General features: G+C 38.8%; 1 protein-coding gene across 1 annotated transcript in view; it reads left to right on the top strand.

Moving 5' to 3' along the window:
• Positions 1 to 22,681, top strand: part of kif16bb (kinesin family member 16Bb) — a 26,391-nt gene extending 3,710 nt beyond the window's left edge. The window contains exons 5-17 of the mRNA XM_014005965.1: positions 400 to 497; positions 2,673 to 2,788; positions 2,862 to 3,004; positions 4,049 to 4,217; positions 4,527 to 4,652; positions 4,771 to 4,946; positions 12,132 to 12,251; positions 12,332 to 12,383; positions 12,457 to 12,594; positions 13,658 to 13,740; positions 15,124 to 15,212; positions 19,317 to 19,410; positions 19,991 to 22,681. Of these exons, the coding sequence (XP_013861419.1) occupies positions 400 to 497; positions 2,673 to 2,788; positions 2,862 to 3,004; positions 4,049 to 4,217; positions 4,527 to 4,652; positions 4,771 to 4,946; positions 12,132 to 12,251; positions 12,332 to 12,383; positions 12,457 to 12,594; positions 13,658 to 13,740; positions 15,124 to 15,212; positions 19,317 to 19,410; positions 19,991 to 22,189 (3,603 nt within the window). The 3' untranslated portion in view covers positions 22,190 to 22,681. The remainder of the gene's footprint in view (positions 1 to 399; positions 498 to 2,672; positions 2,789 to 2,861; positions 3,005 to 4,048; positions 4,218 to 4,526; positions 4,653 to 4,770; positions 4,947 to 12,131; positions 12,252 to 12,331; positions 12,384 to 12,456; positions 12,595 to 13,657; positions 13,741 to 15,123; positions 15,213 to 19,316; positions 19,411 to 19,990) is intronic.
• Positions 22,682 to 23,010: the final 329 nt, after the last annotated feature.

The raw sequence follows: 23,010 nt of genomic DNA, 5'->3' as shown, positions 1-23,010 counted from the left end.
ACACACACACACACACACACACACACACACACACACACACACTCTCTGTCACACCCTGTGCAGCAATGGAAACTTTACATTACGAGTGAGGCTTATGCAAGGTCATTGTCAGAGCTGCTGTCAACATCAGAGATAATTATATACGGCTCTTAATGCTTACTATCTGTTACTTTGTAATTAAAAACAAGAGAGCATACAGTTCAGACTGGGATTGCTTTTATGCTTCAGTGACTCCGTATCAGATGAGCTGATGTTTGTGTTGCTCAGCAGTCTCTGCGCGGTGCGGACGCTCAGATTAAGAGAACATAATGGGATCTAAATGTAATTGTCATTTTGAGTGTGCACTTCATTATTTCTGAGGGTTGTGAAGAGGACGCTTTGTTTGTTCTTAATTTAAAGGCGGATAAAGGTTTGATCCCACGAATCTGCGAGGGCTTGTTCTCGGAGATATCCAACAGATGCAAGAGTGGGACCGTGGCTTTCCGTACGGAGGTCAGGTATGACGGAATCACAGCCACCACCGTTGGCTTAATAAAAGCTCCTGATTGTTAGCAAAATATCCAGCGAAATAGTGGTCYGACTGATCCAGTTCAAAATGGCCGCCACAGCCTGCTGACTCAGCTACTGTCAGATTTTAGCACAATATTTATGAGTCATTGTTGTTTTTGATGTCTTTTACAACACATGTCTGTATGGAGGACTGAAACTAACAAAATTAGAAAGAAAAGCAGAAATATATAAATGGACCAATAAATAAATKAAATTGCACCAATTAAAAGAAATTTACCTTGTTAATTTAATTGGCTTTCATATTATTTTTCCTGCTTAGTTCCAATAAATTATATACTTTACAGCATAAGAAAATAGGCACGTGTTTTCCTTCTTGTCTTTGTTTTTAACTAAACTTTAAGCAAAATTGAGGCAGCACATAGTTCCTGCTACTTCCTGTCAACCAATAGGAGAGGACCCAAGAAGCTCCGCCCACCTTATTTGCATTATGAGGCAGAAATACAGAAGGTAAAGTAAAAACTAAGGAATGCAAGAACACATGGAAAAAGATTTATGGGGAAAATTATAAAAAATAATTACATAAAATGATATTAAACAAATGCATGTACAAGTAAAGGGAAAAATTAAAAAAAAAATTAAAAACGGTAAAAATTTAAATGATCTAAAATGTGTAATTTGTTGGAACTAAGCTGGAAACGTAAACATGAAGGTTAATTAAATTATAGAACACAAGTTAAAGTTCTCCTTTCTTAATTGAATTGTTTTTTAAGTGTATATTTATTTATTGGTCTATTTATACATTTCTGAGTTTCAGTCTTCCACATATCTGTACTTTTGTTAAAACCTTAAAAGGAATGCAATTGTAGCCATTTGGGTGTGATATATTTATATTTTAAGGATWGCCAGGCCTTTATTCCATCATGCATGCATAATTTTTTTGTCATCATGCATGCATAATTAAGCCCCAGTTAAATTGTCAATTTACGAAACCATCTTCAATAAAAGGAAAAGTAAAGTTTTTCTTAAAAAGAAAAAATGAAATCCTCCAGAACGATTGAGCATCTAGAGGCGTTAAATCAATATTTAGTAAAAAATGAATCCAGTTTATTGAGCAATGAAATGATTTGTGAGTACTTCAGAGTCCAGAGAATAAAATGTAATAAAGATTTACTCAGTCTGTCCTATAAATAAATAGGTTAAAGGTAGATGCTGTGTAGCAGCAGACAGGTTTTTGAAGCTGCTCTTGTGCCAAGTGTCTCTGGGYGGAGGTTCCTGCAGAGTGTTGGCAGCTGAACACGTTTTGACTGAAACGTTTGCAGGAGAGACAGTTGGACTAAATGCGTTTAATTTAAATGGATATTTGATACATTTTTACCTTGCTCCAATGAGAGATCGCTACAAAAAAGTCAGGATTTGTATCGTTTGTTCTCCTTTTAGGCAATATGGGGATGTGTAAGAAATAAACCTGTCTCTTCTGTTTTATCAAAAGTATTTTAGCTTTAATCTGTTTGTGTATTCTTCTAGTTCATAAATATTTTGGTTTTATTGATTAGTGTGATTTTCTTAACACTAGAACCTCAAATTACCAGTAGAGGCACAAATTATCGTCCTGTTGATCCCAGCGGATTCATGCTAATTTAAAAAGCATTGTTTGTATTTTATTCAGTATTATTGATTACTATTGATTTATAAATTAGTCATTTTTAAATTTATTTCATTCATTAAAAAATTAAGTGTGCAAAAAGATAAAAAATTCTTTATCTGCCCCTTTTTAAGCTCATATTTTAAACTTAAAATGTGAAATTGCTGAAAATGGCTCAAAATTTAGAAATAAGATGACACCAAAGTAAATTTCCTTTTTTATAAAGTTGCAGAAAAATGGTAAATACTAGCTGCGAACATTTCCAAAATATGATTTTAAGYTTTTAAGCTTTTTGTAATCACTTTTTTTGATTCTTAGCACTGAAACGATCACTTTGATTTACTTTTATTTTTCCGATGTTGATCTTTGCATATAATTACYGTTTGTTCAGTGTCAGCACAACCAGAACCAACTTTTCATATTTGACTGTAAAAATAACTCCTTCATATTTGGCTTTGTTGCATTTGCAAACAATGACAATCCAAAACAATCCTTTTTTTTCTCTTATTTTTCTTTGTAGCTACCTGGAGATCTACAATGAGCGTGTGCAGGACCTTCTGAAGAGGAGATCTCCGTGCACAGATGGTGGAGGCCTGAAAGTGAGGGAGCACCCCACTGACGGACCCTGTGTGGAAAGTAATATATTTATCTTTTGATCCTCATGTCCAGCTTACGAGTCGTTTTAAAAATACGAGACACTTGTTTGTAGATCTGTCGAAGCACATGGTGCACGGCATCAGAGACGTGGAGGGTCTGATCAGTTTTGGGAACGCCAACCGCACCGTCTCGAGCACGGGCATGAACGACTTCAGCAGCCGCTCGCACGCCATCTTCACAATCATGCTCACTCAGGTGAGCTGCTGTCTTTAAACACTTTGATTGCTCTTATCAAGTATTTGCATTTTTTTTTATAGGAGCCAGATTACAGTTCAGTAATCAAAATGAAACAATTTTAACAGTTTAACTGTGCCACATTTAAATGCACAAGTTTAACATGCTCTTTTGAAGATGCATGAGTGGAAACATGTACCACAGCGATAAAATATTCCCACAACATGCAGGTAAAAATCACTGCTGCTTTGTTTTCAGACACGTGATAATTATTGTGTGAATGTTTATAAAGCATTCACACAACTAATCATTTTTTTTCTTCTGCAAGCTTTTTAGCATCTTCTGCTATTTCTGTCATTTGTACATTCAGCTCTTGCAGGACAGGCCTGCTATGACTTTTTGTATTTCAGTAATTTATATTTAGCTTTTTTTTTCCTCAGAGCGTTCAATTTAAAACATTTTTAAAAATGTTTATGAATCTTTTTATCATTTGACCTTTTTTTGTTCTGTTTCTACTTTTTTCCACTTTTGTGCTAATTTCAGCTTCCTTCAGCTTCGGTTTTTCTTACAGCTTTTTTCTCTCTTGCTTTTTAGCTTTCATTCTTACATTTTCTTTTAATTTAAACTTTTTTTGCTGTTTACACATACTTCTAGCTGTTTGTCAATTTCAGCTGTTTTCTGTGTGTTTAAGGAACTTTTTTTTTTTTAGCAAATTTGAGCTTATTTCAGCTAAATTAACCTCTTAGTGTTTCAGTTTTTTTCTGCTTAATTCAGCGAACATGCTCATTCTGTTAATTCTAGCTACTGTTTAAAGCTAGTTTAAGCTGTTCAGTTATTCAGCAAAAATCTTTTCCACATTAAGCATTCACACTACACTTTAGCAGGAAATTAAAATATCCTAGTAAAAGATCACTAACTGGATAAACGGGAGTAAAATATTTTGTTTTAGTTTTCTAGCATTAACATGTCTGTACTGATTTGTTCCCCTGTGATGTTGCCTCTCGGGATCTTTGTAACAAAGTTGCTCTGAAATATGTGTTTTTTTTTTCTCCCCTCGTACCACAGGCATGGTTTGATGCGGAGTTGCCACGGGAGAGACTGAGTAAGATCCACCTGGTAGACTTGGCAGGCAGCGAGCGAGCTGACGCCACACACACCACAGGCACCCGGCTGAAGGAAGGCGCCAACATCAACAAATCCCTGGTCACCTTGGGGAGTGTGATCTCAGCTCTGGGTAAAAACAGTCACGCCTGACGCTCTGTGACGAATCATCAGCTAGGATGGGATAAATCTGCTCAGATCATTTTTATGACTGCAATATTTAATTTAATGTAGAATTATTTCAGAATTTAAAGTAGTTTTTAATTCCTAATTGAAGAAAAAGTCAAATACTGAAGCTCAAAATAATTTTTATTGGTTGAAGACCCTTTCAAATATTGATCCACAGAGCTTTAAAAATGAATCTTTTCATGTTGCTTCTGCTCTCCTGAGTCATAAACCTTTTTCTTTTCGTTTTCATTGTGTTTTTTCTTTGACCTCACAGCTGACCTTAATATGGGCGAACATTCAGCAAAACAGAAGCAGATCTTTATTCCGTACAAAGACTCTGTGCTGACATGGCTGCTAAAAGACAGCCTCGGTGGAAACTCAATCACTACAATGATCGCAAGTATGAAGACCTTTTAAAGCTGCCCTCAGAAAGTTTTTGATCCTTTTCTTTACCTACTCTGTCAAATAAAGGTGGATAACTTGTTTATTTTATTGTGATTTGTAATTTTACGTGGCAGCCATTTCCCCCACCGACTCGAACTACATGGAGACTCTGAACACTATGCGCTACGCAACTCGTGCTAAAAGTATCATGAACACACCCAGAGTGAAAGAAGACGGCAGCGTGAGGATGATCGAAGAGCTGCAGGCTGAGGTTACCCGGCTCAGGGTGCTGCTCGCAGAAGCTGCTCAGGTACAGAGCTCACACAATAACATCAGATTATATCAGTTTGTTTTATATTTTTAGATATTCAACCTGTTCGTCGTTCAGGTGGAACCATTCAGTGAACAGTTGGGACAATAAATGAGATCAGGCTCATGATTTAGTTTTGCATTGTAACTTTTGAGCTTTAGCTTTGTTATCCTGGTTGTTTGAATCTTGAACAGATAAAATATAAACAAACTTTTGTTGCTTGTTGAGGTTTTCATTGTTCCTACTAAGTCTGAAATTTTAAAATGACAGGAACCTTAAGTATCTTACTACCAATTGTGAGGACTGATGAAATTGAAATTTAAAACATTTACATGTAAGCCTGAACACACTATTCAGGTAATATCTGAGCTCATTATTTCTGCTTGCAGTAACCTTATCCTGCCAGCAGGGGTCACTATAAGCCTTGTGAACGACCACATCATGGATGGGGTCGAACATGCAGTTAAATCTGATTTTTTTTTTTTTTTTTTGTTTGGATTTCAGTCACATTTAGAACCCAAGTTGTTGCAGTTCTAGCGATGATGTGAGGAAGTGTTTGGAGAGCGAGAGGAAGAGATGTAAATGATCAGAACGTCATCTTTGAAGTCAGAACAGGGTGGCATCGTCTYAGAAACACCCCCACTTCCAGGTTTTAACAACACAATGCCATTGTTGCCAGCTTTGAATTTTACACCGAACGTTTTTCTTCACTTGAAATGTTGCCCAACCTCCAAAATAACACCAAATGTCACTTTTTGGAACTGGCTGCGTTCAGCGAAGTCGCCTGTTGCATTATGCATCAAGCTGTGAAGTGTGCCAGTCAGAGGAAAGTATGGAAGGGACTGCTCTGTCGTCCAAGCTGCTAATGAATTCTTTAGCGCTTGTTAAATTATTGTGAAAGTTATGTGAAGTTAAGTTGGCTAGATGCTTTCGTTTCCATGATTTAACTCCTTTACGGTTCTGCACCAGGCTTTCGTTAAGGTTTTAAAACAAAATGTTGCAGGGTTGATTTTAAACGAGGTGTGCTCGTGTTCTGCATGATTAGCAGGTGACTTWCGTGGCTTGACAGCCTAAATTTGTGAGCCCATATTGGAGCTCATTAGCTGCTGTCCCTGCTCCTAATTAGGAGATCTTGATTACTGACATATGGCGCTTTGGTCTCTGAATGTCCAGCATATTAATTAAAGTTTTGGTTGTGCAAATCTGTTTTCATGTTCTTGCTCAGAGGCAGCATTGYCCATCTCCTTGCAGAACTGAAACGTGTACCTCCATTACTGCTGAAGGCGAGGGGGGTAGATGTTTTTGTTTTTTGCCCACGCGTGTGTTTAGTTGTGCAGTTAGCAATTAGAAAAACAAGACTCAGTCGATGGAACTTAATGAAACTTTCTGGAAATAAATGGATTGTGAATCTACATCAACCCCGTTCAAGACCTTCGCTAATAAGCATTATCCAAAACAAAAATGGCCATTATTCAGCTAACTTTAATGACTGAGCTAAAATTTGGCATGGTAGTAGCTGAGCAATGCACCTAACGCGTRCTGAGTGTTTTGCTCAATTCTGCTAAAGATTTAAGCAAAACATTGCAGTGATTCAGGCCAAAGTTTGCTTTTAAAAACAAAATTKGAAATCGTTTGACATCTTTTWGGAGTAAGTTATAAATAGACTTGGAAATAAATTCATTTCATTCTTTACCGATGTGTAACGCTTGTCTAAGGTTCATGTTTGCATTGCGCTAATGTTGACCAATRTGTATTTCTCAGTAATAACTGAATGCACACTTACAACTAAAACATCTGGAGACAACGCAATTTAAGTTGACCTTAACAACACAAAGTGGTTATAACTCAGTTATTGTGCTAAAATTTGATTTGGTAGTAGCCTGGCCTGTTTATTGGCAAGGATTTGGTGGTATGGTACATGTTATGATATATTGCGATATATCGTGATGTATTACGATATTATAAGCAAGGCAWTGTTTGCTGTTTTTTCTTAGKCTTTTAAAAAAAACCTTAGTATAAAGAGCACAAACATGCATCAGGAAATAAAATAGTGATATTTCAGTGTATCAATATTTTCCTACACCTGTAGTTGTGACTCATACACAATACATTGAGTGTGACCTCATATTGCATTAAATGACATGATTTAAAATACTTGCATGAAGAATGGTGGGACACATGCATGCATTAAAGGAGTGCTAGACATTTTTAGTTTAGAGCTGCTCTCATCCACACGGGTGTCTCAGTTATAATGAATGATGCAATGTGACACCCAGGTAAAAATGTCACTGTCTGGTGACCGGTAGCCCCACCGATGTTGTTGAAGCCCTAAGTGTTTGATGAATGACTTCATGGATTTGACATTTGTCGTCTCGTGCATTTGCATTCAGCCTGTGTGGGGGTTGGGTGGGGCGGGGAATGAGCAGGATTCCTGCATGGAATGCTGCATAGATATCTGCGCAGAGAAACTCATCATGCATCAGCTTAGGCTTGTATAAATTTTGCACATGGTTGATACAAAAAAGGAAAAAAAAAATAATAAAGGATTTAAGTTGTCTTTTAGCAAATAATCTTTGGCATGTGTTGATCCAGCCTCCATGTTTGAGTGTAAGATGTTTTTTTTATTTTTATTTTTTAAATTAAGCTTTAAGAGCGGGTCTTTGTGGAAAAATTTGCATTGGAGCCTTTTTAAAGTAACAAATTGACCAAGAGTGTTGTAAACTGAATTTTGGTTTCTGTATTCAAAGATTTAGAATGCAAAGTTATTCAGCGTCAGCTTCCCAGATTGGTTACAGGGCATGTGGCGAAGAGAAAGTAATTAGTATGAGAGAGATTCCAGAACAGCCTTTCGCCAGTCAGAGGCAGTAACAGATTGAGAGAACAAAAAAAAGACAGGAAGAAGGAAAACTATAATCGTGTTCTACTCCGGGGTTATAAATGCTTGTATTATACACACGCACAAGCTTACAGATTTGAGAAGTTTTTACGTTTCATAAGTGTGTTCTGATCTCGCAGCCTTGCTTTCAGGTCCTCTTGTAATGCTTTAGAGTGGGAGGAACCTCCATTTCAGCGAGATAAATGAAGCACAAGCTTTCTTTGATCCTGGTAGTCTTTGCGTTTCCCAAACATGCTGCAATCAGCACAACTTAAACTGTGATTGCTCTGAGCTTTGCTCTGCTTCTTGTCAATCTGACTCATAATGTCAGCGCTTTTACATCATAGTCTTTATAGCGTTTCATAACCTTCACATCGTTTTCCGTGTTATCAGAAACAGCCTTTTTCTCATGTGAGTTTAGCCCGACTCAAAATTAGTTCTTTCAGAAGTTGATTGAAGGAAATTGGTTATTTGGTTACCTTTGAGAAAAACAAGTCTAATTTCTGCCCTCTTCTTGGATCCAAAAATTTGTTTAGTTGATTTATCGCCTGCAGCTGAATGTGCAAGAGTGAAAATGTTTTTTTTTTTTTTAGATGTAATAAATTTTACATGAACCACTGGTTGGATTTTAATGTGAATGCACGTCTACAACTAATTTGAGTGAACCACCTCAAGGTAGCCACCACATTCTATTAAACTTAAACACACACATAACTAGCTAAAATCTGGTGATAGTAGCTAAAACTGACCCAAAACTTTTTAATTTTAAACTGATTTTCATTTAAAAGGAGAAAGCACATTAATCAATATGCTATGAATATAAATGCACCAGAATTGGCACAACGGCTAGATTTCCATTCAAAAAAACAAATACGGCAATCGATTAAAACAAGGTTAAAATAGACTTATTTTATGAAGGAATGCATGACTGATTTTCTTTAAGCCAAACTTTTAAGTTTCATTTTAAAAATGCTACAGCTGTCACAGTCTCAGTTCTGGTTGTTGAGTCCCCTCTAGTCTGAGATCTGTTTTATTCTGGTTTTGTTCTTCTGAATAAAAGTGTAAAGCTGAAGGGACACCTCCATTTCAAACCCTAAAACTAGACTTGGAAAACGATCAAAGGTTCAGTGATTTAAGTCCAGAATCTTGCACTTATTGAAATTACAGTAGTGAACATAGGGTTTTTATGTACAAAACTTTTTTTAAGAGACTTGTTGGGAACGTATTTGCTGATGTATGGGACCAGGTTGTGAGACAATTTGTATGAGGGGGRRAAAAAAAATCATTGCACGCATAWAAGACAAAAACCAGACGTGAATAGGACAGCATTCCAACATGAAAGTTAGCAGGTGATCTGCATTCTTCAAGGAATCCTAGGCCTTTAATAATAAAGCATTTGCTGAATTTATGACCCTAAATACAAGAATCGCTGCAGACGTTTCAGACAGAACTGGGCGTGTGTGCAAAATGACAATTGGCTGACAGCAGAAGTCAGACACGGAGCAGAATAATTTTAGCTGATAAGAAGCCTTGAAATGTTTTTATCTACTCAAGTCACACTTTTTTGGAGTTTATTTTAGCACAAGTTGCGTAACACGGCGGAATGGATCTGAAACTAATTTCACTGCGGTTTATTTTACTGTCAGACCAACAAGTTTCTGTTTAAGATTCAGCTCCTGCGTGTAACAAACTGACAGAATGGAAAAAGGGAAGACTGTTAACAAGGTGACAGTTCTTTAACATTGCTTTATAATCAATCACTGCAGGCAAAAAAGGCTGTCGTTTTTAAAAGCTGATCACGTAATTGCCTCTTTATGTGAAAGTCGTTTGCACTTTCATGAAGACCAGCAATCTGGGATATAAATGCAACTCTTTTTAAGAAAATTAACCTTTTTAATGTGACACAGCAATTTAAACACTAAGATTTTTCTCTATTCTGGATTCAGAGCTAATCCGTCCTCTTGGCAGATTGTTCTGCTTGACGGAGTTGACGGGCTGTCAGGAAAGTTGACTGGCTGGCTTAGTGCGGGAGTGTGTGTTTAGAAATTCGTACTGCCCAAGTTGGGAACCTGCACTGCCAAAAGGCTGGGAAATAAAATAATTAAACTTGTACTCAACCACAAATGATGGCTTTTAATGGAAGCCTAAATACAGCCCAGGCTTGGCTTCTGGTCGAGGCCACTGTTAATTACAACATGTTCACCAGCTGCTCCTGTCTAAAAGCAAATCATTTTATTTATTTTTATGAATTTGTTTTGGTCATGTTGCCTTTTACTACTCCGGGTGTGGTAAAGAGCATCTTTCTGTGCATTTAGGGAGGAAAATGAGGATCTCATCTGTTGGTCGTGTCTCAGGWAAGTGACACAGTGCATTAATCTGCCAGGCTGCTCCTCACCTCTAATGTAGTCTGTGAAAAATCCCTTTTAATTAAGTACAGKGGCTGTGGTCGATGCCTCTCCTTCTTCATTAGAAAAAAAAAGGATTTCTCCTGTCTCACAACTGCCAATGAGTGAGGTGGTGCCGGCGTTGGGCACGTCTCTCACTTCATGGTCCAATCTATACGATAAAGCGGGAGGAGGTTGAAAGTGAGGGCAGCCGGTTTATGCAAAGCGGTTTCTCTGAATTCACTTGAGACTTGCTGCTTTTGGGCTTCTTGGAGGTACGTTTTATATTTCGTGGCATCCTTTCGTTTTTGGTACTAGTCTTTGTTCCCTTTGACTTAAAACTGCAGGTCAATCAAAGCTGTTTAATTATGAAATTCACTCTGCACCATTTACATCTTTTTATTAAAGAATGGTATTGTACAATGTAACAACTTGACAGCCATATTTTCACAGCATCAAATGTTGATGGCAGTGAAGCGATTGTAGCAGCAGATTTTTTTTCATTTTTAGTGCTTGTGACATGCCCTTCAAGCACAAAGTCAAGTCAAATATCTTAAAATTTAATGAACTTGGCATTATACGTGTGATTTTACCCATTTTGTCACATAACTGGCCTATTTTCCTTTTGAAATTGGCTCAAAGGGAAACAGGAAATGACATCAAAGGGGAACTCATTAAGAAAAGGAACTCCCTGGTATTTATTGAACCATCATTTGAACTCTGTTTTGGATAAGTTTGAGTCAATATCAGAGAGATGAATAGTCAGATTATTCTCTACAGTCTGGGTTGTTGGCTGTGTTCACATGCATTCCCCTTTTGACATCACTTCCTGTTACTTCAAACATCTCAACTGTTCATCTCAGCAGCATGAACATTTTTATTTATTTATTTTTGCAATATGTTTTCTTTCCAAAAATGCATTCATTTTCTAAAATTTGATGTTACAGGTACTTTAAGAGAAGCTTTTCAAGAATTAAATCTAGATTTGGTGCCATTAAACTTAAATGCAATCCATAACAAGACAGCGTTTATTTTATGCTCATTTGTTTTCACCTTGTAGGAGCTCATGCATTCAGTTTAACCATCCTGTGACATTACAGAAATGCAGCAAATAAAATCAAAATAAAGAATGCACATTACCTGCCACCTTACATACCAGAGTTTTAKGATTAGAACAGACACTGACAGCCATTTTGGTGAAAGCTTGTAAATATAAACTATGCAAAAGCTTATGTAATATTTAAAGATCTTGCAAAGTGCAATAAGGACTCAGAAAATGTGTTGAGGATGACACTGAGCTGCTACCATATTGAACTTTAGCCCAATATCTCAATATCAGTATTTTAAGTTGGTCTTTTTTCTTTGCTAATGTTGCTTAAAACTGTTGCAGCCRTCATGAACAGGGTAGACTTTAAAAGTCAATCAGTTCTACTTATTACTTGGAGTTTGACTACAACCCATCCACTGATTCATGAGAGTTTTCTTGCAGTTACTTGAGTTTGTTGCTGTTATTTGAAGTTGACTTTATTTATTGCAAACTCCTATATTTTAATTGCAACACACAGTGTCAGTAGCAATGTACCAATAAGAGTGACAGTGTATGGTATACAACTCATCTGTGTGTGTGTGTGTGTGTGCGGGCAGCAGAACTGCGTCGGTCTCGCTTGCTGAACACAATATACAGTTTGACTCTCGCCACCATAATCTGAATGATTTATGGCGTCTTTCTTGCCGTTAGCCTTTCCGCTGCTTCATGGTGACACATGGTTGGAACGCTGCTATTCTGCGTGGCCTTGGGGCGAGGAAGAGCAGTCATAAAGAATTCAGTTTTCTGCTGGTTGCCATTAAATGTCTGTCAGCGTTTTTATTGTGCACCATTCCAGCTAAAGGCTATTGAATGTATTTGTTGTTTTTTTTTCTTCTCAGGAGGAGACGGTGGCTCTGAGAAAGGAGGGGAGTAGAGTCTTCTTGGACTGCCAGTTACCTCATCTGATAGGCATTGATGAAGACCTGCTCGGGGCTGGAATCAACCTCTATTATTTGAAAGTGAATGGGTCTTTTGAAAATTTAATTTGAACTCCAKTGAGCTCGGCTTTTTTGTCATGATCTTTTAATCTTTTCTGCAGGAGGGCAGAACATTGATTGGGAGTGATGATGCATTGTGCAGTCAAGATATCGGTGAGTTAAAGTGTACAGCTTCTCACACCGTATGCCCAGCTGCTGCTTTATTCAAACTTTGATTGTATTGTAGTGCTTCATGGACCTGGACTCCTCCATGAACACTGTGTGCTGGAGAACTGCGCTGGGACTGTGACTCTGTTCCCCCAGGATGGAGCACTGTGTTCAGTGAATGGCTCCGTGGTCACAGAACCCTGCCAGCTGACTCAGGGTGAGCATTTTCACAAAATCCAATTTTTCTCCCAATCCTCTTCAAGAAATGAGCACGAGGGAGCAAACTCGAACTGTTTCTCTTTTGAATTCTCAATTATTTGCTTTGTTAGTTGATAATCGCGACGGAATGACATCACCGCGTCTCATCTGCAAACAGAATCCACTTTCGTTTCCCCAAATTCCCCACGGCAATGCACTTGAGCCACAGGTGGATTGTGAACGCAGCTCTCCACGGGGCAGATGCCATTTCTCTTTACTAAACATTTTGAAGGGCGATGGGGCCCTGGACAAAGCTCTAGACAAAACCCCAGGCCCTCCATTTAATTGGCAGATGGAGTTGATAGGGCCGACAGGTTTTGAAGTGGGCTGAGCATTAACCTTTCAAAGGACGCAGGCGAGTTGAGCTCAAACTCCGTGCACCCACCTCTCTTGCCCCCCCTGAGCGRACCCTGCTCGCTGTAGCTGGGAGCTTTAACTGCTTCCTGACTCCTCATCCAAAATGCGTCGCTTTTGAGAGATAAAAAAACTCCACACAAAACCAGGCGGTGCAGATTTGGGCTGTAGTCATCTTTTTTAGAACCTTTTCAATTTATCCACTATTCCCATCAGAAATGGATGCATCTGAAGCTATTTTCTTGAACAAATGATAGTAATTTTCAGTCCAACAGCAGGTGGAATTTATTTGAGCTTTTTTTTTCAGGTGCTTTCTCGGTCGTCTGAAGTCATTAGTGGTGGCAAGATCAGTATTTGCTGCACTGAAAGAGGAGAACCAAGAGATGTAGCCATACAAGCACACGTCTGACACACTTATTACTTGAACTCTGCAGCTTTACAAAACTCCTTAAGTTTACTTGGACCATTTCCTCCTAATTTAATGACCAAATCATTGATATGAAGGGACAAAAATGTGCAGATTTTTATTTTCTGACCATTTCTAATAGATTTGCATTGAGCACCTTTTAAGACTAAATTGCAGCTGATACTATTGCCAAGCACTGTTGGACACTTGCTTGGTAGTTTGATTCTGTATTTATACATTTTAACTAATTGATTCCCTGTAGGTGCTGTTATACAGCTTGGAGGAGGGACCAGGCTTCGGTTTAACCACCCAACTGAAGGTTTCCAGYTGAGAGAGAACCAGCAGGTACAGGATCTACCCAAAACATCCACAAACAAAACTGTATTTCTATTTATCTAAGCAGGGCTGGCCTTAGGCAAGATTTTAGGTGGCTCCCTACTTGTTCAACTTTCAAAATCTTGCTATCAATTTACAAGCAATAACGTACTAAATTAAATAGCTTTGTCTTTTGTTTAAATTTTTTCATCTTTAGAAAGTAGGTTGTCCAATTAAAAGGGGAGTCGTGGTGCTGTAATTGGCAGTCCACTGCTCCACATGTGTTCACATGTGCGATGGGTAAAATGCAGATAATCAATTTCCCCTCTGCGGGACAATAAAGGCTAATAAAATCTAAAATAGTTAATATAATGTATTTGAAACAGAATACAAGATGTTCGGTTAACTAGCACCTGTGGACTGAAGCAGTCCTAGGGGGTCCAGAGGTAGAGTATACCCAAAACTATGCATTTTCCAGCCATTTGACTACATTATTGAGATTTAATTAAATCCAAAATTAGTGTTTTATGAAGGGAGAACACTTAAAACTAGTCTTAAACCTGAACTTTATCTAAGAGCACCAGTAGACTGCATCGTTTTTTTAACAAAACRTCCTCTGCACTATATAACCTCGTGTAGTAACAAAGTAGGCAGAGAAACCCACGGTACAAGTTCATAAACCTGAGTAACCAGTATTCAACAGATTAAATTAACTGTACTTTGATAAATTAATTTTTTCGTCCTTAATTCATAGCGCCCCCTAGATGAATGGCGCCCTTAGCACTTGCCTACACTGCCTGTGCCTTGGGCCGGCCCTGTATTTGAGACTCTTATGCCAGTCAGCATCCTACTCATTTACTGCCTAAATGCCCCTAGTGAACGTTTATATTAACTTGGCACAATCTATTTAGAATAAAGTGACATTTTTGCACTTTTTGTCTTTAAACAATACTGACTTTATGTACCATTTTCAAAGCTACAGCTGCATTCAGTGTTTGTCTGTTTTGTGCTCTTTTGTGTTTTTGAAAATGGCTCCACTCTTACATGTACCGAAGAGTTGCTCAAGCTTTCAGACCCCTTTGTGATCTCAAAGTCCATAACATAAATTTTTAAATATCTATTCTAAGTTAGAGCGTCACGTCTTCAACATCAACTCAGTTTTATTAGTACAGACAACACTATCCCTTTCAGGTGATTAATTCTTAAACTTCAAGGTTTTTTTTTATCATTGCTGAATAATTTCCACTAGGCCAACTATATTTTGATATAGCTTCCCCCTTAAATTGTATCAATTCTTTTTAAATCGTCAAGAATACTGTTTATTGATGTAGTATATACCAAAAGTGAGTGTATAATTCAGAACCATTAGATGTCATTCTTTTTTTCTTAAGTTGTTTCCTGTTCTGTCTGCAGAGAGAGATGATGCCTGCCTTCTGTCCATCTTTGACTGACTTGTCCATATCTACTGAGAATCCGTCCTTGGCGATGCAGCAGAATTCAGGGTAAAACATCCAGTATGCTGGCATTTTCTGTAGCTCTCCGACTAACTGTGCCTCATCYGCCTCTGTCTCTGAAATCCCTGCTTTATTGAGCACCATTCGTCAGGTATGTAGAGCAAATCAAAGCCATAAATCAAGGCAGCATTTATGTAAAATAAAAAAAGCTGTTCTGTAGTGCTTCGTGCTGAGTGAGAATCATATCAGGCAGGTCTACTGCAACAGAGGACATGTCCCGAATCACCTCCAGTTCACAAGGTAGTGAAAACAGCCTTGTGTGCAAATCCCAGCATTACTGTAGTGCACTTCAAATTCAGCTTTCCAGCAAATTCTCATAATGCAGTGATTGTTTAAAAAAAATCATTCATACTTTGTACTTGGCCCAAATGCTTTTCTGCTTTTAAGTCCGTATTAAACMCCTTAAAGATTAAATTACTGGAAGATTTTCCAGCTCTTAAAGTATTCTGTAGCAGTTTATTGGTGTGAACTCGGTGTAAGCAGTTTTAAAGCAACATGCCAAAAACAGAAATRTGGGGGGAAGTTATATGAACCTTTTTGGTAAAAGGCAGAAATTGTGAAAAATACTTGAGACTTTGAAATAACACCTGACAGTCAATCAGAGCTACTTCCTGTAGAGCCAATCAGTGACGAGTAGCTGCTGATCATTGTTACACCTGAAACTGTCCCTGATTTGATCTTTCCTATTTCTCTTACAAATGCACACATGAAAGTCTTGCAGGATGGATTATTTCAGGGTTATCTAAATCTTTGACTTGTGAACTGTCACACGATATTTGACTTTATTTAGGTTTGTAGATGGTTGGATTTTTGTTTTTAAAGCTGCTAAATTGGCCTCATTTTTGTGCTTTTAAGTTTGAGTGCAYTGAGTTTGCTTGGTGAGAAATAAGTTTCAGTCAGACCTTTATGTAGTACAATAGCACAACTTTGTCTTTAAATATTAAAAACAGTAAGGTGTAATGCTTCTGGAAGTAAAAATACTTCAAAGTTGGTTTTGTTTCAGGGTAAAGCCAGTCAAAACATCAAAAATGTATTTACTGCATCGTCACTGTGCACATTATCATGYTTGTGAAAGGATTCTATAAAATTGCAGACACCGTGCATGCAAAAATGATACAAATTTGTCAAAAAGACGGACATGCACTCCTCTAAAAGCCTAGTTGGCACATGGATTGTTGAACACTGAGGACAAAACATGGATTTATGACAACTGATGCAATAATCGCAATCATGTTTTCTAAGCTTTAAACCAGTTATAGTTTAAGTTATACCTGCTTTTTGTGTTTTTCTGTAATTATTCTGATAATGAAGTGACAGGACATAGTTTAAATAACCCAGATGTACATTTAAACTCTTATTTCTAAAAATATGCTTCCAGGACTATTTTAAATGCTTCAGTAAGTTAAAYGCCTAAGGGCTGTAATTAACATAAGGATTTCAAAGCCACGTCTGAATATCTTATCAGAACCAGACTCGATTATTTAATTTATTGCGGTTGTGCTCTTTTTAAACAGGATACCTGTCAAAAGTCTTGCAAACATCATATGACATCTCTATGCCCCACCAAGGCCTTGGAATTGTGTGACAGTTCATTGATCTGTCACTGTCTGTGTTCACTGAATTAGTGTCCAAAATCCAATTCTCTCGTCAGTGATTCACCACGGACTGAAGTACGGAGCAATTTGAGACTTCCCCCCCGGTCTCCGCTGATCTGCTAACCCTGATGTTTTACAGCACGTGGAGCGGTTTGACATGTAATTTCCTCCACACTGCGGCATATCCCACCCTTACCAAAAAAGTGAACTTTTCTGCTCGCGTGATTATTGCTGCTTTCACTCAGATACCTGCAGCCCAGGTCCACTCCTCTGTTTGATTTAGATATGAAAGGGTGATTACACTCTGTTACTGTAAGGCTGCCGTTTGTCATTTGCACAGCTGCCATCTTCATTATCCTGCTTCAGAAATGCTTAGTTTGTTGCTGGGAGCAGAGAAATAGTCCCCGGATATGGAGTGATGGTTGCAGCAGCTCGACAGAACCACTGTAGGCTGTGAGGCTTCATTCAAACTGCGTTTGACTTTTTTTGGATTCCTGTGCTGTTGTCCATTTTGTTCTGAACATGCATCATGAAATATTAAACAATAGTTCTTCATTTCCCTTCCCTAACCTCCAACACTGAACTATCATCTGTTCAAGCTCTTAATGTAAGCAGCGAGGAACACTCTTTTTCATTTGTATATGTATTCCATTCTTGTTCCGCTTGCCTCGCTTTGCATAAACTCCCTTGCAGCAAGGACAGAATTGATCTCAATAATCTTGGAAATAACCCTCAGCAGTAAGTAAGAGCAAATAATTTGAATTCAAACGCCGGCTGTAGATGTGCTGCTCTACGGGAGTGACACCAGATATCAGCGAACTGACCTGCAGCTGTTTGGGGACGTGCTCCTGTGCAACAAAAGCAGCCTGCCCGTTAAGATGTACATCAGTAGAATTTCACATTTTCTCCAGTTTTACAGTCAGAACAGGCAGAAGGTAATTCAATTAACATAAAATCTAACTTACTCTGAGGGCATCCATGCATTTTATGTATATCCAGATTTACAAATTACTTTGTGATCAAACATTTGCTCAGTTCAGGTTTTCTAACATTTTCTTGACTCTAAACAGAAGTAAAAGGATATTGTTCTGGAGGTGTTGTATGAAAGGTGCAAAAATATCAAACATTCAATCAGGACAGTTTGCTAAWTCATTTAGTCATGTTAATTAAAGGTTTTAGTGAATATTCATTAAGTTAAAATGGAACTTAATGACTTTTCTATATCCTATGTTTTACTTAAGTTATGCAGAGATTAAAAATTGACATTTAAAGTGAGATTTAAGGGAGAAAAAAATCAAATGTACATTGATGGAATTTGTCAATTTCACATTTATTTTAACACACATTTTAGCCAGTAAACACATTTTGTTGTGCACTTAGAGTGCAGAAAATTTTAAATTTAGTTTCTCCTGGTGCTGGGTCCATCTTCTGTTATCTCTTTCAATTTGAAAAATGYTTCTGCATCGCTATAGTCTTAAATGCCTCTAAGTTAGAATGGTCACTCTGGATGCTGGAGGGGAGGCAGGGTGTRAAATGCCTCGTGGATTTAAAGAGACAGCCTCAAAGCTAGTTTATCTGATGCGCCTAAAAAGGGCCGGGGCTTGTGGAGTTGCAATAAGGAAGAATTCAGACCTCAACTTAATGATTTTAAATGTCATCACTTAAAAAAAAAAAAAAAGATGTGAAAAAGGAGGATTGAAAATCATTGGTCTGTTTTTTAATGGAGCGCTGTAAGGCAACATATTTTCCTTATCCTCCCTTGGTTCTCTGAACAGCCAGTTTTGCCGTATGTTAGCAGTTAAACCCTTCGTATGTGAACCACGCACATCTTGAGCGGAAAAAATGAGAAATTATCAAATTATGTTAACCTCATATTTGAGCTGACRAGCATCAGTGAGTACAGGACACTCTCAGTACTGATCCTCAGGATTTGYAGAAATCCTTTAATCATCACCAGGACCTGAGCTCTGTCCCTGTTGTTGATGTTGTGAACGCTTTTACTTTTGTTCCTGTCGCCCTTTGTCAACCTGCTGATGCACACAAAGCTTTTCTAAAGCTGCCGTTCGCTGTTCATGAAAAAAAAGAAAAATTTGAGCTGCGTATTTGTTTCTGCTCCCCTCCTCTTGAGTGCCGAGTGTTGTATGTAAATCCTCAAATCAACATGCACAGATTCTATTTAATTTCACAGCTAGCAGAGTGTCTCTAATCTCATCCAGCCATTTGGGGTGTTTGCTTTTCAAATCTAATGGATTTTTTTTTTGTGTGAGAGGAGGGTCTTGAGGGTTATTGCAGTTTTTCTTTTGACTGCCAACTGTTCAGGGTCTCCAGTGTCACAACACATCAAATAATTAAATTTGTTCTTGAAAACAAAAGGCCCTGCCAACAAAAAGTAGAACCACAATAGTATTGTGCTCACACCTCCATCTTATCAAAATACTTTTTTTTGTTCTTTGCTAAAATGTGAAATTTATGTTTTTAATTTGCGTTTGTTCACCAGTCGTCATATCCAGATGGATGCACTGGTTGAGGAGAGCGAGACGAAAAACCCTAAAGTTTGTCTTAAATCTGCAACAGAGAAGCTCGTGGCCACAGTATGTATTATTTCACTTTCAACAAATTACATTTTTGTATAAAGCTAAATATAAAGTGATTTATTTTTATTGTGCACAACATTTTATCGCAATTTTGTTAGATAATTGCAGTTCTGCCAGTGTTGAAGTTTATTTAAACTTTTTTTAAAGCAAATGTCAATGCCTTCTCCAGCCAGGCCCAATGCAGATTTATGAGCCATGAAACACATTTTCCCTGGGCTTGTTATGTGTGTTTATTATGCACATATTCAAACCCTTTTTACGTGCTTCTGTAGGGGTTTCAAAGGAAATGACACTTTGTGAAAGCACAGCGCAGTGAATGCACACAAGCATTTTGGTTTTTATAAACGCACCTTGTTATTTCTCACTTCATTTCCCCTCATTTTGTCTTTGTGCTTTCAAATATAATTGAACGCATAAATAAAAATTTGCTTCTAATGTGAGCTGAATTAAAATGATTCTCGGTAATGCCAGAGATTTATAGTTATTTGCATAAAACAGAGTTTGTGGACATCTTTGAAAGTTTTTTTTCTATTTTTCCCCTCTCCCCTTTCTTACCCACCTGCACAATATAAACTAGGCCATTCCTGAAAGAGATCCTGTCCCTCACACCGGTTTGGAGTCGGATGGAGATGCATTACAAGGTGGAGTAAGCATCAGGGATGGCCAGGAGCAGGAGGGGGACTTGTGTCATAAATCAGGGCCAGAGCTCATGTCTGAGAGGCCACAGAGGAGAGCTCAGAGTGGAGCCGGTGTTGCAAGTTATAATGGAGAAGAGGTTGGGTCAGGGGATGCCAGCCTCCAGCAGACAAGTGTCCTGGGCCCAGGTGATGGATGTGGCATGAAGCCAGAAGGGAATGCTAATGAGATCCAAGGTGTCATGACTGACTACTATAAGGGGAGACCTGACTCTGGTGGGAGCTCATTAGAAAGCTTGTCCCACCTGCAGAGAAACGGAGCAAGTAGCTCCACGACGGTCCTCCCAGAGACCGGCGCTCATTCCCAGCTCAGCACTGAGACGGCCCGCTGTCCGACCAAAGACACAGCTTCTGAGGATCAGTACAGTTGTGAAGAGGCGACTGAATCTGGAGGTTTGGAGGATATTGCACAAGTTTATTTGACACAGAAAGGAGCACCTGCAGTTCAAAAGTCAAGGCTGGGCTCTTTGCTCAGCAGAGTTTCTTGGCTTGTGCAGGATGCACATCATCTCCTTACGAGTTCTTCGAAACTCTACCAAACCGCAAACGTGAGACTGCAGTCAATGGGTGCCCGCTGGTCCAAACACGTCATCTCTCTGGTCAAAGACAGTAACGTTGTGTCTGCAGTGAAAGGCAGCCGGGCCTTCTCTATGTTTGGAAGGTGCGTCGTCTCGTCTCTTCTCGGGGATTTTCACAATCTCTCTGCTGTGAAAGAACTGCCCCTCCCGCAGCACGTCCAGACGAATATAACTCAAAATCTTCAGCTCAAAGAGACGGCTCGGATGATTCAAGGCTGCATTAATCCCGATAACACGCCACTCCCAGCCCTGACATCGGCACAAGCTATGGAGGAAGAATTGCGAGATGACAAGCAGCAAATCTCTGAGAAAGATTTGCCGTCGACACACGAGAGCGACTGGGCGACTGATGTTCATGTAGAACAAGGAGATGAAAATATTACACAGCCTTTGCTGCTGATGCGTATCACTAAGTCAGAAGTTATGCAGACACGTAAAAATAAAGATCAGGCTTTGGAAAACTCAACTGTCCACATTGCTATTCAAACATTGATAGAATATCCTGATCCTCTCTTGACCCTTCAAAATAAACCCCTGCAAGACCTGATGAACACATTACAATCCATCGTCTCCACTTCAGTGTTTTCCTCCCAGCAGGGAGCATCTCTTTATTGGCTGAATGTAGCTAAATGCAGCAAACCTGAACCTCAGCCTGGCCTCCTGATCTTGTCAGATTCTGACCTCTATACGTTGACGGCTGACTCTGGTCAGCTGCTACTGTTCCATCACCTCCCTTTGCTGCAGCTAAAGGAGATACAGATTGGTTTAGCAGGCCAAAGTTTGCGTTTAATGGGATCAACTGAGGAGAGCGTGCTGGGAGTTTATACCCACTGCCAGCAGATTACCAAAGAGCTGTGTTGGGCCATGCTTGATGTTGTTTGTCCTGGGGACTGCAGGGTGTCTCGGAACGCTCTGCTGCATGAAGATCTGATGAAATTGCTGCTAGACTGTCAGCTCGGTGTGCCCGACCTGCTGCTGGATGCCGGGTTAAGCCTTTGCTGTAGATTTCAGAGGAGTTTTGCTGATTTGGTTTATCTTATTTATTGTAATATGAATCAGGCGTCGGTCGCTCTGGGCGAGGTGCAGCTACTGCTGTACGCCAGTGTCGCCGTGCAGATCAGCACCAGCACTCGCGGCAAACATATGGCCCAGTTTTTCCTCACAGATAGCCATCTGGGTCTGGTGCAGGAGGACATCGTCTTTCACCCAGCTCTGCACTTTGTCAAGGCAGCAGCCCGCCTTCCCCACTTCCATGATTTAACTGTTCGCCGGTGCTCGGATGTGCGCTGCATACTGGTGCACGACGACTGCGGCGGCGGATCGGTCGGGCTGGATGTAATCCTCTCAAACGTGAGGGCCGGGGGTCACCCTGAAAGCGTGGTGACGGCAGCCACCCTGTCTGAACACGCTTTAAATTCATCTCTGCATGCAGAAGTGTGGAAATTAACTTTCAGTTGCTCTGCTGAGGCCACCTGCCTGATTAATCACTTGTCAAACGTCTGATCAAGGACTGAATGGTTTGTAATGAACCGCCCAGCTTGAAAACTCTCTCCCTCACTGGGAGCAATGGCAAAAGTGCATCCCAACAAGACAGTTGAAAGAATAAATTCACAACCAAATGACAGGGAAAACTATGACCCACTTTAAAGTTTCTCTATTCTTTTAAGCCTTTGTCATATTATTGTTGCTCGGCTTTTTGCACTTAGAATTTTATCTTTAAAACACCTGGGTTTCTTTGCTCCTGTTTTCTTTACTTACCTCCTTATTAAAACTTTGCTTTGTTTAATGTTTTTAATAATTAGTGATTGAGTTTTTTTGCAATGAAGATTAAAAACATGTCTGTGCTAATTTTGTTGTTTAGAAATTGGAAGGATTTATGACTATTATAAAATGATCTCCTTTAAAATGTCTGTATTGCTGCCAATTTTGAAGTTTTATGCATTGTTCTTTAAAAAGTAACTAATGTTGTTTGTATTAATAAAATCTAAATAATAATTTGCCTTGGAGTTTTTTTTCATGTTAAAGTTGTGATTTGTTGGTTCAGCTGTTGACTTTTCAGAAGGATAAAAATAAACACTAAACTTCTTAAATTTTCTCCTCGATCCTCTCGTACACCGTAGTTTATATATTGCTTATCACTATAAATGCACATCATTCATATGTGGAATAAATCCGATCATTCAGTTCTACCTTGAGCTTTCAGTGTTTACGGTTGGAGAAAAGTCCACCGATTTTAAAAGTGATTAAACTTGAAAGAAAATTAATAATTTGGTTCAGTTGATATTGGATACACAAGAACTCTTAAGTGTTTAATTCCCGTTTAA

Source organism: Austrofundulus limnaeus, unplaced genomic scaffold (genome assembly GCF_001266775.1).
Source record: "Austrofundulus limnaeus strain Quisiro unplaced genomic scaffold, Austrofundulus_limnaeus-1.0 Scaffold33, whole genome shotgun sequence".
Classification (NCBI taxonomy): domain Eukaryota; kingdom Metazoa; phylum Chordata; class Actinopteri; order Cyprinodontiformes; family Rivulidae; genus Austrofundulus; species Austrofundulus limnaeus.
The sequence above is the reverse complement of the archived record's forward strand: the minus strand, read 5'-3'. Positions and strand labels throughout refer to the sequence as shown.